At 47.0% G+C, this 15,700-nt stretch overlaps 1 protein-coding gene across 1 annotated transcript in view; it reads left to right on the forward strand.

Annotated features, from left to right (window-relative positions):
- Positions 1–13,160, forward strand: part of LBP (lipopolysaccharide binding protein) — a 29,932-nt gene extending 16,772 nt beyond the window's left edge. Inside the window, exons 8-15 of the mRNA XM_082857734.1 lie at positions 2–178; positions 1,780–1,839; positions 4,039–4,206; positions 5,594–5,661; positions 6,197–6,239; positions 8,402–8,465; positions 9,255–9,331; positions 11,356–13,160. Of these exons, the coding sequence (XP_082713860.1) occupies positions 2–178; positions 1,780–1,839; positions 4,039–4,206; positions 5,594–5,661; positions 6,197–6,239; positions 8,402–8,465; positions 9,255–9,331; positions 11,356–11,400 (702 nt within the window). The 3' untranslated portion in view covers positions 11,401–13,160. The remainder of the gene's footprint in view (position 1; positions 179–1,779; positions 1,840–4,038; positions 4,207–5,593; positions 5,662–6,196; positions 6,240–8,401; positions 8,466–9,254; positions 9,332–11,355) is intronic.
- Positions 13,161–15,700: the final 2,540 nt, after the last annotated feature.

Raw genomic sequence — 15,700 nt, forward strand, 5'->3', positions numbered from 1 at the left:
GGGTGAAATTTTTAGCCGTGATCACCGCTCCCCGGTTGCCTTCCTTGCGCCTGTCATGAGCCTTCCAGAAGAACACAGCCGAATGGTCTACTTTGCCATCTCTAATTATGCCTTCAACACCGCCAGCCTAGTTTATCACAAAGTGGGATACCTGAACTTTTCCATCACAGATGACATGGTGAGAATCATAGCACAACAGCTCCCACAAATGACACTGTCTCCTTCCTTCTTTCCTTTCCACACATTTACATCAGTGAAATAGTAAATTATGACTAAGAAGAAAGATCAAGAGCAGGAAAATATAAGTTAGTACGATTTCCCTTTTCACTTTGGCTGCCAGAGAGCTCAAAGTCAAAGTTCTTTCTCCCTTAGAACAATTGTGGAAGACTTTGTGTCTTGCTTGTCTGTCTTTTACTTCTCCCTCCAGACTCGATCTGTTATTCTAATTCATACTTTCTTTCATCCTGATGGTCTGTGGAGGTTTAAAAAAAGATTTTAGTGAATGGGGCAGGACAATAGATACACTGATAAATGCAAAAGTTACATAGAATAGAAAATAAAGACCAAGTTAAAAGTAAAGCACAATTTTATAAAGACACTGGGCCCCCAAATTGATATTTTTTAATATCACGAATCTGTGCAGGAGCTTCCTGTAGCCAAAATGGAAAGGGTACATGATTTAGGGATTCACAGCAAAAAGGAGAGACAAAGTCTTCCAAGCACTTAGCTCTGAAATAACTGTCTCTTTGTGTAAAGAGATGTGGCTTTGTATGAAGGTTACTGAATTTTAGAGTGGATCACGTGGTTAATATTTCTTTCCGTTTCTTTAATATCTCTGGGGTTTAGATGGATGTTTCTTGTAGCTCTTTGTAAAGCTGAGGCCTCGTGAACAATGTAGGGAGGGTGGGGGAAACACAATGCAGTCCAAACTGGATGGTCCAGCCTACCCTGGTAATACATTGAGGACCAGCAGGGACGGATGGAGTGACATGTGTCCTTTGACTCCCCCACACCCAGGCCTTTTACTTCTATGGCCATGTTCGAGTCACCCTTCCCACCTGTGGTACAGTCCTTTCTTTCAGTGGGTGGGATCACGGTAGCTGTGTTTTACTGAGCGCTCACTGTGTGCTAAGCCTTGGGCTAGATGCTTTGTACCCACCATTTCCCTTAGCCCTCACAGTGACCCAACAAGTGGGGACTATAATTATCTCCATCTTATAGGTGAGGAAGTTGGGGCTCAGAGAGGTAAAGGCACTCACCTGACATCACATAGTCACGAAGCCAAGAGTCAAACCTAGATCTGCGTGATTGAAAATCTCACCCTTGTGGATCCTCTGGTTGAGTCGTGAGTGTCACTTATGGCCCAAGGAGAGCAGTCAGGATCCCAAGGACTCGTGTGCTCATGGTGAATGCAGAACAGGCGTCTCGCCATTGCCATGGTAACCCAGAGCAGTCAACAAGCTACATTATTGGGCTTCCCTGGTGGCGCAGTGGTTGAGAGTCCGCCTGCCGATGCAGGGGACGCGGGTTCGTGCCCCGGTCCGGGAAGATCCCACGTGCCGCGGAGTGGCTGGGCCCGTGAGCCATGGCCGCTGAGCCTGCGCGTCTGGAGCCTGTGCTCCGCAACGGGAGAGGCCACAACAGTGAGAGGCCCACGTACCGCAAAAAAAAAAAAAAAAGAAGCTACATGATTGAATATCCCCCCCACTTCCCCAACTCTCTTCAGACCTTCGGCTCCGGCCGGAGCACCTAAAACTTCTTTGTGTCCCTTTGCCGCAGGTTCCGCCTACTTCTAACATCCGACTGACCACCAAGTCCTTCCGCGCCTTCTGCCCCCGGGTAAGGCTTCCCTCAGCCCTCAGGGTGCAGGCTGAGCCCCCAATACTTCAGGGGTTTTCTTTAAAACCTCCACACTCCTCTCAGCTTGACCAAGAGTCAGAAGGCCAGCAGTGGGGCCCCCAGTGAAGGCCGTGGTGTTACAGGTTTGGGGACTCCCTTCCCTTCAAGGCCCAGATAACAGAGACCTGAGCCCTGTGTCTCGTGGGATCACAGGCTGCCCAGTCTTTCGTTGATGATCTCTGACAATACCAAGAAATGCCGACATGTCCCACAAGATGTATCCTAATTAATAACACCAAGCAATTACAGAGGGCGTACTAGGGGTCAGGCACTGTTCTTGGCGCTTGAAAAAATTATTTTTTGAATGGATAATAAATTCTCACTGTTCAAGATTCCGAAGACCTAGAAGGTTATAGAGTGGAAAGTCCCATCCACTCCTGTCCCCTAAACATCCAGTTCACACCCTGAGTCTATCAATACTGTCAGATCGTACACATCTTTCTGGGGCTATTCTAGTATATGTGAACAAATGTATGTCTTTCCTCCATTTTTTTACACAAATGGAGGTATATTTTACACTCCATTTTGTCCCTTACTTTTCCCCTTAGTATACCAGGAGATGATTCCATGTAGGTAGATAAAGAGCTTCCTCACTCTTGTTTTCTTGGGAATCCAGTCTGCCATTGTATTATGGATGGACCATAGTTTGGGTAATCAGTCCCCCATGGAAGGACATTTACGTTTTTTCCAGTCTTTTGCTACATCAGTGTTGCAGTGACTAACCCTGTAGCTTGGTCTTTGCTGGACTAAGCTCTTCATGTTCCATATCTCATTTAATCCCACAGAAATCCATCTGTCCTGTCGCCTCTCCCCTACCTTCTGAGTCCCCCCAAGACACAGCTCAGACAGGTGGTCGTGTTTAAAGTTCCTTGCAGAAGGCTTGATGATGGCTGAGAGGAATTATAATGGTGGGAAAATGGTTGAACTTTAAATACTGCGGTACCTGGGTTACGTCCTTCCATAACATACCCTCACAGCAGGCCCTTTCTCTCCCTAGAGCCCCACAAAAGCCCAACCTGCCACCATGTTGTCGGCGCTAGCTTTAGAGGGACCTTGGCTTCATCCTGGTTCCAACATCCCTTTTGCCCAAAAAGAGGAGGAAACTCTCCCTCTCCCTTCCTGCTCACATCATAATCAACCTGACACAGAAGCAGCTCGGGTCACCTTCTTAGTCAAGTGGTTTACCTCCTCAACCTCCTAAAGATCTCCCTTTTACAACTGAATGTAGATTTTATATTTGCATAACCAAAAGGCTCATGGGACTGTCGTTCCTCCACCAACTTCCCCCGTAAAAGGAACAGTCTTGACCTCAAATTAAATTCTAATTAAAAGGAAAATTTCCAGCTCTTTGAAATGGTGGAATCTAGGTGTGCTGCGCTTCAGAAACAGTGGTGTCTGGGCTTTGCATGTGCAGTTACCTGAGTGTGATGGGGGTATAGAGAAAAAAAGAGCTCTCACCCATTGCCCAGGGAGGGGTGTGGAGTGAAAAAGACATCAGCCTAATCTTTCTGGAGGACAGCTTGGCAGTCAATAACTGGCAGAAGCTTTAAAAATATACCTGCCTGGGGCTTCCCTGGTGGCGTAGTGGTTGAGAGTCCGCCTGCCGATGCAGGGGACGCGGGTTGGTGCCCCGGTCTGGGAAGATCCCACATGCCGCGGAGTGGCTGGGCCCGTGAGCCATGGCCACCGAGCCTGCGCATCCAGAGCCTGTGCTCCGCAACGGGAGAAGCCACAACAGTGAGAGGCCCGCGTACCAACAAAAAAAAAAAAAGCCTGCCCTTGGATTCAGCAATTCCATGTCTAGGAATGTATCCCCCAAAATAATAGCCAAGGGTACACAGGAGAGTGGTCTTTAAAATGGCAAAACCTTGGAGACAACTTGATGTGCAATAATGTTAGATCAATTGCAGTACCCATGCACAGTGGAATACAATGCATCCATGAGATAAATGACACAGACTCCGTATGTCTGACGTGGAAGGATGTCCAGTTATACCTTCAAGAGAAAAAGGCACAGAGCATTTTGTGGAAATTAAACCAACCAAGAAGTGTCCTCAGCTTGATCTGACTCCCTCAAGGTTCTCCCAGCAAACCTGCATGTTTCCTTCTCTTGCCATAATTTCTTCATTCTGCCCTCAGTTAGCCAGACTGTACCCCAACATGAACTTAACGCTCCAAGGCACAGTGGTCTCTGCCCCGTTCCTGAACTTCAGCCCTGGGAATCTGTCCTCAGCTGCCCAGATGGAGATTGAGGCCTCTGTGCTCCTGCCCAACTCCGTCAAGGAGCCCGTCTTCCGGCTTGGTGTGGTAAGGTTCAAAGGCTTGGCAAACATTGCTCCCTTTTCCTACATGCTTTTTCCCCCACTCCCCACCTGGCTAATTCCTTAAGATAGATCTCAACTTAAGTATCACTTCCTCAGATAGGCCTTTCTTGGTTGCCCTTATCCCTGATCTACCTTAGGCCCCTTGTCATTTTTTTTTTCTTGTGGCACCCTATTATTTTTCCTCATAGGACTTATTGTAAAGATACCAATGTAGCTGTTTGCAGGTTTATTTGCTTAATGTATGTTTGCCCAACTAAGTGAGTCTGGGCTATTGTGGGGAGGAAGGCAGAGGGGATCTTTGACCTGTTGCTCTGCTCTGTATTTATATCTGACCCCTGAAGACTACATTTCCCAGGCTTCCTTGCACTGACTTCCAGCTAGGTCAGCCAATGGAAGACACTGTCAGGAGAACAGAGGATGGGAGGAAGGAAGAAGCCAGAGTATTTCTTCTTCTCTCTTTTTCTTGGACAGAGACTCAGGCACTGACTGTGTCTCCTCCATGGTGCCTCCCAAATTCCTCCCTCTGTTCCTCCAGTCCTGGGGTGGAAGCAGCTTCCCACCTCTGCTAATCTCTGAGTTGCCTCTCCAACTCTTTTTTAACTTCTCAGCAATTCCATCATTTGCATAACCAATCCCCTGTATGAAATTCCCTCTTGGTTAAATATTGAGAGTTGTGTCTCCCTTCTCAATGGACCCTGTCAAACAGAGAAGGGATTCTGAGTTTTTTGGGGGGTCCTGCTCACAGGATGGAGAACTTTGCTCTCTTGTTCCAGGTTTGAAACTCAGCAAGACAAATTTCTAGAAGAGTAATTGCTCCCAGGTGTTATATCTGCAATTTGATATTGTTGTTATTGTTATCAAAATTGTTGTCAATATATTTTATTTTATTATTTTTTATTTTTATTATTTTGGTAAAGCAGAAAAGGACAGCTTTATTGCTTTGCAGGCAAAGGGGAACACACCAGACTTCTGCCCTGAAAAACTACGTGTCCCCGATATATTTTAAATTAAAACATAAGCTCTTATTATTACTATTATCATTTACTCGGGCTGAACCTTGGCCCTGAGATAGGTAGACATGGTCCCTTTAGAGATCTCCAGGCATAGGCCTCTATACCTTCTCTTGGTAGTATGTTCAAAGTTTAATTGCTATCATAGTCAGCAATTTCAAGTAAAAATATTCAAGTCCAAGTTCAAATGTTTATTGAGCACCCATGATGAGCTTCCTGGGAGTCTAATCTAGTGGGCAAGTTCCTGCTTTAGCTCAGTGAGATGTTTGCTTAGAGGAGACAGCAGGTCCTCATAGTTATCTGTTCTGTACATGACAACCTCCTTCATTTAGACCTGTTTCTTTCTACTGGAATTACCAGGCCACTAATGTGTCTGTCATGTTGACCTTCAACACCAGCAAGATCACTGGATTCCTGAAGCCAGAAAAGTAAGTCAGCCTCGTGACTTACATGGGGGGCGCTCAACTGGGCTCCATCTGACGCTTCAGCTGATTCCCTGTAGCTGGAGGTGGGATGTAACCAGATCCCCCTGTCAAACCGTGGGGCCCACGGTTTGGGAAGGAAAGTTAAATTTTACCCCAGTTGGCCCAATTCCTTTGGCCAACTGGATCTGCCTCCATAAACTTCCTTTTCACCTAACCCCCATTACTTCCAAATTTCTAAAGAATTTACTAATACTGCTTTTTCTTAATCTATGAATTTTAGACATCAGCAATATTGACTTCCTGAAATTATAGAGACTGAGTTCTTTTATGCTACACACTTCCCCTCTGCAAGTCTTCCCAATAAGGTTGTATCATTGTTTTTGGTTCCTCAATCACCTTTTTCACTCTCACTGCTACAACACCCTTGGCCCTGTGCCTTCTCAAGCTGGTGTCTCCTCCTTTCTGGGGATCCCTACATTGCTTAGGTTTCCCTTGAACATAATGCCCACATCTCTGAATCTTCTCTGATTTGTTATAGGATACAAGTGGAACTGAAAGAATCTAAAGTTGGAGTATTCAATGTAAGTTATTATTGTTTTTATTTATGAAATGATTAGGGTAATAATTAATTTAGAGTATTTACTAAACAATGCTTTGGCACCTATAATAGAAAATAGAAAAGGAGAAGAGTTACTCTCTGCCCTAGAAAAGCATAGAAGTTCTTGAAGACAGGAACCATAGGGCAGAGGAACAGTTACTTCCCAATATCAGACAGTATAATTAAATCATCTATTGGACAGAATTCTTTTAACTGCAAAGAATAGAAGGCCAACTAAAAGTGTCTTAAGCAAACAGAAGGAATGTATAGGATCATAACCAAAAAACAAAAACAAAAAAGCTAAGGCTAGAGGTTTCAGGCATAGCTGGATCCAGGTGTTCAAATTAGTACATCAAGAATCTCCAAGGGAAGGGGAGAGGGGCGATACAGGGATGGGGGAAAACAGTTATTAAGGGATCATATAAAATCATGTGTGTGAAACTTTTGAAAATTGTAGAGCACTACAGAATTTAAAGAATCTTTCATTCAATTTTTTAGAAAGAAAAAATATATATATTCCAAAAAAAAAAGAATATCTCTCCATTCTGCTTTCATCTGTGTTGGCTTTATTCTCAGGCAGTTTCTTCCCACTGGTCAAAAACTCACAAATTTCCTGTAGTTTCTTTTTTTTTTAACCCACAAAAAAAAAAAAAAGCCCTCGTTGGATTAATCTTGGTCATGTGCCCATTCTTTAGCCAATCACGTGGTCGGAAATTGGACAAGGTCAGTTGGCTGAGCTTGGGTTTAATCTACACTCCCCAAGCCAGGATTTGCAGTCCCAAACCACACGGACTGAGACTGGAAAGGAGGGTTGCCCAGGAGAAAATAGGGACTATTATGAAAACAAAAGGAATTGAGTGCTGGGCAGGCAAAACCAAAAGATGATTTCCACAAAGAGGAAAAAGAATGGGACGTTTTACGTGGGCTGAAACAGTCGAGGAGAGATTTCTGAAAAGAGGGAAGGTGGGGTGATGGCAGCTGCTCGCAAGCCAAGGAGGAGATGGAAAGACTTTCATCTACAGTAGTTGGCTTCCTTTTTACCATCCTATGGATACTGGTTCCCTCTGACCACACTTTACCTGTCCCCCACTTCCCAGACTTTCCCTCAAGTAGAAGTGGAAAAAATACATCAAGTGTGGGGAGAAACATTGCCCACAGGGACCCTGAAGGATGACTCCTTTCAGAGAACAAAGGCTAAAGTGAATAATGACACACTAATATTGTATCTGTGCATGGCATGTAAAAATGTTCTATGAAGTAAATTATTCATATGTAAAGAGTCACAAAAATACATCCTATCGTGTTTTCAGAACATTGACTGTAAAAAATAAGACCTGTAGGGCTTCCCTGGTGGCGCAGTGGTTGGGAGTCCGCCTGCCGGTGCAGGGGACACGGGTTCGTGCCCCGGTCCGGGAGGATCCCACACGTCGCGGAGCGGATGGGCCCGTGAGCCATGGCCGCTGAGCCTGCGCATCCGGAGCCTGTGCTCCGCAACGGGAGAGGCCACAACAGTGAGAGGCCCGCATACCGCAAAAAATAAAATAAAATAAAATAAGACCTGTAGAATCAGGTAAATCTGGATTCAAATTCAGACCCTGCTGCCCGATTTCTAGCAAGTCACTTTCATTCTGTGGGCCTCAGTTTTCTTATCTGTGAAATGGGGACATTAATATTAACTTCGAAGTGTTCTAGTGAAAATTGAATCAGGTGTAGATGTAATGCTCTGAGCCCTATACGTGGCACATAGCGAGTGTTAAAAGTTGAGTTTCATAATTTTTGTTTTGACTTAAAAATCTTTTGTATTATATAAGTAACTTGGGAAAACATTTCCACTGTAAAAAGAAAAATTAACTACTAAAGATAAGGCTAAGTCAAACCTTGATGTTCTTCCTGGAGGATAGATAGTTGGGTGTGTAGTCTTCCAAATTTTTCTATCCCTTTGTACACGTATAAATGTGCATCTCAAAATAGTTTTATAAAGTAGTAGCATGATGTAGGTATCTACCTGAAATTTGCTTTTTTTCAAGCCTTTTGCCATGTCAGCACATACAAAACCACCCCACCCACGGGGTGGCCTCTCTGGAGGTTTGTTGGTGGGCAAGATGGTACATGTGGTTATGGTGTACCTCTCCTATTCTCCACCAGGTGGAGCTGTTGGAGGCGCTGCTCAATTACTACCTTCTCAGCACCCTCTACCCCAAGGTCAATGGTAAGTATCACTATGGATTTTTCCAAGTCAAGAGTGGACACTGCTCTTTCGGGGAAAGAAAGCTGGGACCAGGGCTCTCCTGCAGGCTGTGTGACCTTGGGCAAGTCACTTCTCTTCTCTGAGCTTCAGTGGCCTGTCTGTGAGACGGGAGTGTTGAAGTTGGCCTCACCTCATTCCAGGCCTCTAAGGAGGGTTGAGGATAGGGGCAGTTTTTGGAACACAGTAAACCTCCTCCTAAGAGAGCAAGAGGGGCTCACTGAAGTGCCCACACACACCCTGAAGTGACAGGTGAGACTGAGAACCAAGTTAATATACAGGGTACAAGGCAGCCCACCTCTAAAATCACATTCCCCAGTTAGTTGCCATCTCCCTGGTCAAAAAATAAAGCTTAAAGAGACCCTGCTTCATTTGGCTACAGTAGAAAGCAGGATGCAGGTGGGGGGCAGAGAGCAAATGCCCACTGGATTCTTATCATGAGTAGACGCTGCCCCATCCCTGCCACTGTCTCCACAGAGCACCATGGCTGAGGGCTCAGGCTCCTCCGTCAGTCTGTCTGGTATCAAATCCCAGTTCTTCCACTTTCTAGCTATGGAACCTAGGACAGGTTACTTGGCCACTCTATGCCTCAATTTCCTTATCTGTATTATGGGAATAATAATCCCAATCTTTGGTGGTAATTAAATGGGAATATACCATGTATAGGGTTTGCAGAGAGGAACTTCTTGGTGTAAACTTTCTCTGTAATTATTTATTAACAAATCTCTCTCGATGTTCTGCTGCAACCTCCAGATAAGTTGGCAGAAGGCTTCCCCCTCCCTCTGCTAAAGCGTATTCAGCTCTATGACCCTGTTCTCCAGATCCACAAGGTCAGTGGGTTCAGCAGGGTTCTGAGGAACTGGGGAGGGGGGTTGGTTAGCTTTCCTGGTTTGTAGGCTATAACTCAGTGGGTGGGACCCAGCCCAGCCCTGCAGCTGGGAAAGCCTCCACGGGGGTGGGATGGTTCAGGGTCAGCTGGATGCCATGAGGCCGACCACGTGTCCTTTAGAAGTGGCACCTCTATGGGGGCAGGAGGGATTTGACACAACCTGTGTCACAACTTTCCAACCTCCGCCGCCCCGCCCCCCGGCCGTGGGTGACCTGGGAGAGCCTCAAGACCAGCTCGTTTTAAAAATACAGCAATCCTAGTCATGCCAACAGCTCAGGTTATGAAAGCCATTTGTAAGTTTTTAAAATTTCTTCTAATTTCTTGGGAATTCCCTGGTGGCCCAGTGGTTAGGACTCAGCACTTTCATTGCTGAAGGCCCGGGTTCAATCCCTGGTCTGGGAACTGAGATCCCACAAGCCGTGTGGTGAGGCCAAAATTAATTAATTAATTAAAATAAAATTTCTTCTAATTTCTTAAGTAGAAGAGCTTTGATGTATTAATAGATACATGTTTGGTGTGCCGTCCCTCAGAGACCCATTGCCCCACCACACTCATAGCTTGACTTCTGGTGTACTTCCTTCCAGCCTTTTGTCTCCTCCAAGCATTTTTTGAAATTGTTTTCTTGTTATGGATAGTTGCCTTGCTAGCGCTCAGACCTGTTTTCTTTTGGTTGCAGTCTAGTCTCCCTTCCCCACACCAATGTTAAATTCTGTCCCAAGCATGCAAGGGACCATAATTTACTTAACTATTTGAATACCAAGGAATATGTCTGATTCTTCACCAGACTCTCCACTCTTCTGACCAAGCATTTTATGCGCCATCTGTGCCCCATGGTTCAGGTTATCTTTCTAGAAGAGCATCCGTAAGGTGGGATGACTGGGTTGGCAGGCTTGTGAGCATTAAAGGAGATGCTGCTTTGTGCCTGGTACATAGTCAACATCCAGCAAACAACAGCTACTAAAGAGAGGGACAGGCAGCAGAGTGATAGGAACATTGAAACAGAGATCAACTGAGACGTTTGAAAAACAAATATCCCGAGCCCTTTTGTGTCCAGAGATACTCAACATCCAACTATTGTTGAGAGTTTATAAGGAGTGAGACAGATCATTGTTCAAAGCAAGGACTGAGTGACAATTCATGCAGCTGGCCTCAGTTTTCCCCTGTGTAAAGTGGGGTGTAGCCCAGACCTCACTGGGCAGTTATGAAGATTAGAGCTTCTAGCTCAGTTTGGCACCATGGAAGTCATTAGAAATTTGTGAGATTGACCCTTGAACAACACGGGTTTGAATGGCCCCATGTCCGTGTATATGCAGGTTTTTTTCAATAATAAATACAATACTGTGGTACTATACCATCTCTGCAGTTGGTTGAATCTGTGTATGAGGAACTGCGGCCGCGAGGAACCGCGGATACGGAGGGCTGACTCTAAATTATACGTGGATTTTCCCACCCATCAGTGCCCCTAACCCCGCAGTTGTTCAGCGGTCAACTGTATACACCATTATATCCAATAAAAATTTGAGGTCAGCTCTGCCCATGTGTTTGACCCCCAAAGGCAGGGGATGGTTGCTGTGGGAAAGAATTGGATTTTGCTCTGAGTTCAGAATTCCCACCCCTTTGGTGATGGAAACTTATGAGGAAGTAGGAGAATAAACCCCAGCAGCTCACAGTTTGGTCTTATTCACCAAGGAGAGAGAATTTAGGTGACACAGGGGACATTTATGAGGTCTGCCAGGAAGCAGCAGCTTGGGAGATGACAGATTAATTGCCCCCTTAGAGAAGGTAGCTGGCAAAAGCTGTGCTTTATGGAGACCTCGGGAACAGAGGCACACGCTCGATTTACGCACTGACCTGCTTTCTGGCAGAGCTTGTGCTTCCCCACACGTGGGCCTCCCTTTATATCAGAGATGCATCTTTTTGGAGTAGAGGATGCTTTACCATCCTGTCCTGTCTTGTCTCTCCTAGGACTTCCTGTTTTTGGGCACCAACGTCCGGTACCTGAGAGTTTGAGGACAGGGCGAAAGACAGGGCTTGGGGGCCACAGCTGGATTGCCAAGTTGCATTTCCAGATGTGCAGCGTATTCCTGGAGATTCTGGGAGGATGAAGACCATTTCTGTTGTCAGCTCTGGGGGACTGGCCTCTGTCCCCACACTCCTCCTTTTCAGCACGTACACGCACACCCCCTCTAACTCTGGATTTTACTTTCCCACCGGGATGGACCGTCCTCCCCCACTAGCCTGTACTATCTTCAAGGGCAGGTCTTTTTTATTCACCATCGGATCCCTGTGCCTAGCAGAGTGCTTACACTTAGTAGGTCCTCAATAAATATTTATTGAATGGCTCAGTGAAGGAACCATCTGGTACTCTAGCTGAACCCCCCTACTGCCAACCCTCTCTTATTTAAGGGGTCTTTGGATGGTCAGCTCCATCTGTGGTCTTCAAGGATGAACCCTGACCACATTCCCATTTCTCAGCGCTGCTGCTGTGGGAACCTCAATGAAAGAACATGGGATTCCACTCCCTGCTCAGCCCTGGACCTGGTGCTGATGCTGGCTCTCTAAGACAACTGTCCATCTCAGTTTGGGGGCAGTTCATGGGCTCATTTCAGTACGTGCTCCCTCTCTCCCTCCCTCTCTGCTGCAGACACAGGAGCCAGAGGGTCTCCGGGAGCAAAAACTCAGCCTCCTGCTGCCCTCCCCATTGAAACGGGTGTAAATTAGGAGGCAATGGATCTGTCTAGGTTTTGGGTCTGACCCGAATAAAAGACTCATCCAACTGTTGTTTATGAGCCCCAAGCCTGGAGGAAGAGGCCGTGATTTCTAATTACTGAACAACCGGCCTTTGATCAGACTGTACCGAACAGTCATTTCCAAGTTATGCGGTCGGGCCCCTGGGGACTGGGAATCAGAAGGCTCGTTGGATGCTTTCTTAATTGCATAAATGAGCAGGTGGATGGAGCTGCCGGCTAGCAGATAATTCACAGGGAATAGACCCATTTACCCTGTGTGTGACAGAGATGCATTCCAAGATGGGACGATGCACTGTCACCCAACTGGAGGCGGGGTGAGCCATGGCTTTGCCTCGCCCCTTTTGTTCACTTGTCTGCCACCATCATCCATCCTGTGATGGACTGTGAAGGGCTCGGGTTCATCCAGCACTGGCCACGTGGCCTTGGACCGGTCCCTTTCCCCCTTTCCCGCACTTTATCCCATGAAATAAGGATGATAATAATAGTAGCCATGTCCTAGGACTCTTATAATGATGATATTAGGTAATCCATGTAAAAGGATCTATTTAACCCTAGTGGGGATTCAATATTTATTGGCTGGACGTGCTTACTGAACATCCTCCTGTTTGCAGGCACTGAGTTGGTCAGCACAGGGGAACTAGAGGCAGCACAGACCCAGTTCCTATGTCTGGTTTTCAGGCCATTGCCTCACCGTGGAAAGAGCCAGTCCAACTTACTTGCTTTGGGCCTCGGGGAAAGGCCTCTCTAAAGCCTGTGTCCTCCCCTGTCAAATTTGCTGGGAATACCTCCTTGCAGGGTGACTAGGGACTCAGTGGGTTCACGTCCAGCTTCTGGGGGTGAGGGGAGGATAGGGCATAACCAGGTCCTGGTAAACAGCTGATGCGATTATCACCTGCCTTCCTTTGGGCTCCCCAGAAGCAGACTCTGAAACAAGGAGGCGGGTACAAGTAGTTTACTGGGAAGAGGATCCAGGGAAATAACCAGTAGAGGAGAGAAAATGTGATGGTGGGGGGAGACGGGCTTCCCTGGTGGCACAGTGGTTGAGAGTCTGCCTGCCAATGCAGGGGACACGGGTTCGAGCCCTGGTCTGGGAAGATCCCACATGCTGCGGAGCAACTGGGCCTGTGAGCCACAATTACTGAGCCTGTGCGTGCGATGAAGAGTGGCCCCCACTTGCCACAACGAGAGAAAGCCCTTGCACAGAAACGAAGACCCAACACAGCCATAAATTAATTAATTTAAAAAAATTTGTAAAAAAAAAAATGTGATGGGGAAGGGAAGGCAGCCTTTAAAGTGTTCATGATCAAACCAATTACCACCTTAATCCCACTCGGGAAACTCTGGGAGCCAGTGTAGAGCACTCAGAGTATCCACCCAAGGGCTGAGATTGCCGGGATGCTTGTGCATCGTCGCCCATCAACCACTGTTTGAGGGCAGCTCCTGGGGACATCAGTTCTCGGGTTCTTCTAGTCTGGGCAGGGCGGGTTCTAGCAGCTGTAGAAACCTCTCAGGCAAAGAAACGCAAGTGCCAGCAAGTGGAACTCAGGTTCCACTTACCAGGCGTGTGACTGGTAAGGTGGGTGGGGCCCGCGCGCGGCTGTACAATAGGGTAGGAGTTCACCAGCTCAGAATCCTGGATGTGATATGAGACTGTTGGCCACATTGCCTGGAGAAGCTGTGGGTTGGTCTCCTCTGCATATTTGTAAGAAACTCAGCCTAGTTTTCAAGCAAGCCTTCATTTCAGAGCATTCTAGAATGCTCCAGGACATTCCAGGGGATGGCCCCAAGAAAGGACTCCGGGAAGCCCAGGCACGTACTTGATGAGTACGGGGCAGCCAGGTTTGCTATGAAACGGGGGAAAAAAACAATTCTTTGTGAAAGAACAAAATATTTCTCATTCACAAAGCAAGGAAAGGACATTCCTACCCCATGAGACTAAACACATTCATTCAGTAACAGAGCCTCAAGTTAGTGTCATCATATCTTGCTGGGGTAGCTCCAGGACAACCACTGCTGGCCCTGGGGTCCCCTAGCAGGTTCTGACACCCTGAAATCCGACTATAGACATGCAAGTATCCTCAACAGCTCAGACCTTATAGGAGGACTGGCCTTGGGACAGCACATTCTGATATTAATGATCAGAACTCTGGGCTATCAAAGAACCGTTGAGAGACTATAGAAGAACCATTGATAGTTATGCTGCCATAGAGCTCACGCCCACACAAACTAAGACGCCACCCTGGAGATGCTGCACCTCCTGGTTACAAACTGACTCCCCCTCTGCGCTTCACTAACTTCCCAAGAGCCCTCCTACAGCTACACACTGTTCCACGCTTGTGGACATACAAGACAACTTCCTCTTTCTTAGAGATTAATCGGATTTCCTGGTGGGGCTGGACCACAATTTTTTTAACCAACCCCCTACTAATGGGTCCTTAGGCTGTTTCTGATATTTGGCTTTTATGAATGAGAAGTCCAGCTCCTTATTTTAACTGAAGTCCAGCATTTTAACCAAAATCTTACGTGTGATTTCTGGGGCCTGACCATAGGCAATTACAAAGGCTTTACCTGACAGGCCTTGTGGAGGAAAGCTACCCTCCTCATCCCAGTCTCAGTGCCCAGACAAGGCACTGTGGTCTCTGAGGGGAGTTGCAGTCAAGGACTCAGGCACCCTGGACAGTTATGCTCTTTGCATATTTGCATTCCTAGCCCAGAAGCCTTTGTTCCTAAGTTTTGGGGGTTTTAAAATAAATTTATTTTATTTACTTTTATATTTGGCTGCATCGGGTCTTCGTTGCTGCATGCGGGCTTTCTCTAGTTGCAGTGAGCGGGGGCTACTCTTTGTTGCGGTGCACGGGCTTCTCATTGCAGTGGCTTCTCTTGTGTGGATCACGGGCTCTAGGTGCATGGGCTTCAGTAGTTGTAGCACGCGGGCTCAGTGGTTGTGGTGCACGGGCTCTAGAGCACAGGCTCAGTAGTTGTGGCGGACGGGCTTAGTTGCTCCGCGGCATGTGGGATCTTCCCAGACCAGGCCTCGAACCCGTGTCCCCTGCATTGGCAGGCATATTCTTCATCACTGCACCACCAGGGAAGCCCTCGTTCCTAAGTCTCTTTACCTGAAACCTTAGGCAGAGGTTTTCAGAGGCCTTTGCCAAGGACTCTGTCAGGGAAAGAAGGGGGAACCTTGAAGATATTTTCCCCATAATGACTCACACTCAGCACTTTTCCACTCCCAGCCCTTCCCCCCTTCCCTCCCCCTGCCTCCCTGGCTCAGGGTCCAGGAACCTGACAGAGGTTTCTTTTTGGGGATCCTCATCAGTGAGACGACCCCAACACTTGCACCGAAACCCCTGATCCTCCTGCACCTTGTCCCATGGGGGAAATGGAACAGGGGTGTCGGTGCTTTCTCTGGTTTGAGCCTCTCGCTTGTGCTGTTGGAGTGAGTGACTGAAGGTTTCACTGTGGCTTTCATTTTGGCTTGTTGTTGCTTTAGTCAACTCCTCCGACACTTGGCAGCCCAGCTCTCTCCAGTTCAACTGAACTCTTGACAATAAATAGTG

This window comes from Leucopleurus acutus (genome assembly GCF_964270905.1).
Source record: "Leucopleurus acutus genome assembly, chromosome: 16".
Classification (NCBI taxonomy): Eukaryota; Metazoa; Chordata; class Mammalia; order Artiodactyla; family Delphinidae; genus Leucopleurus; species Leucopleurus acutus.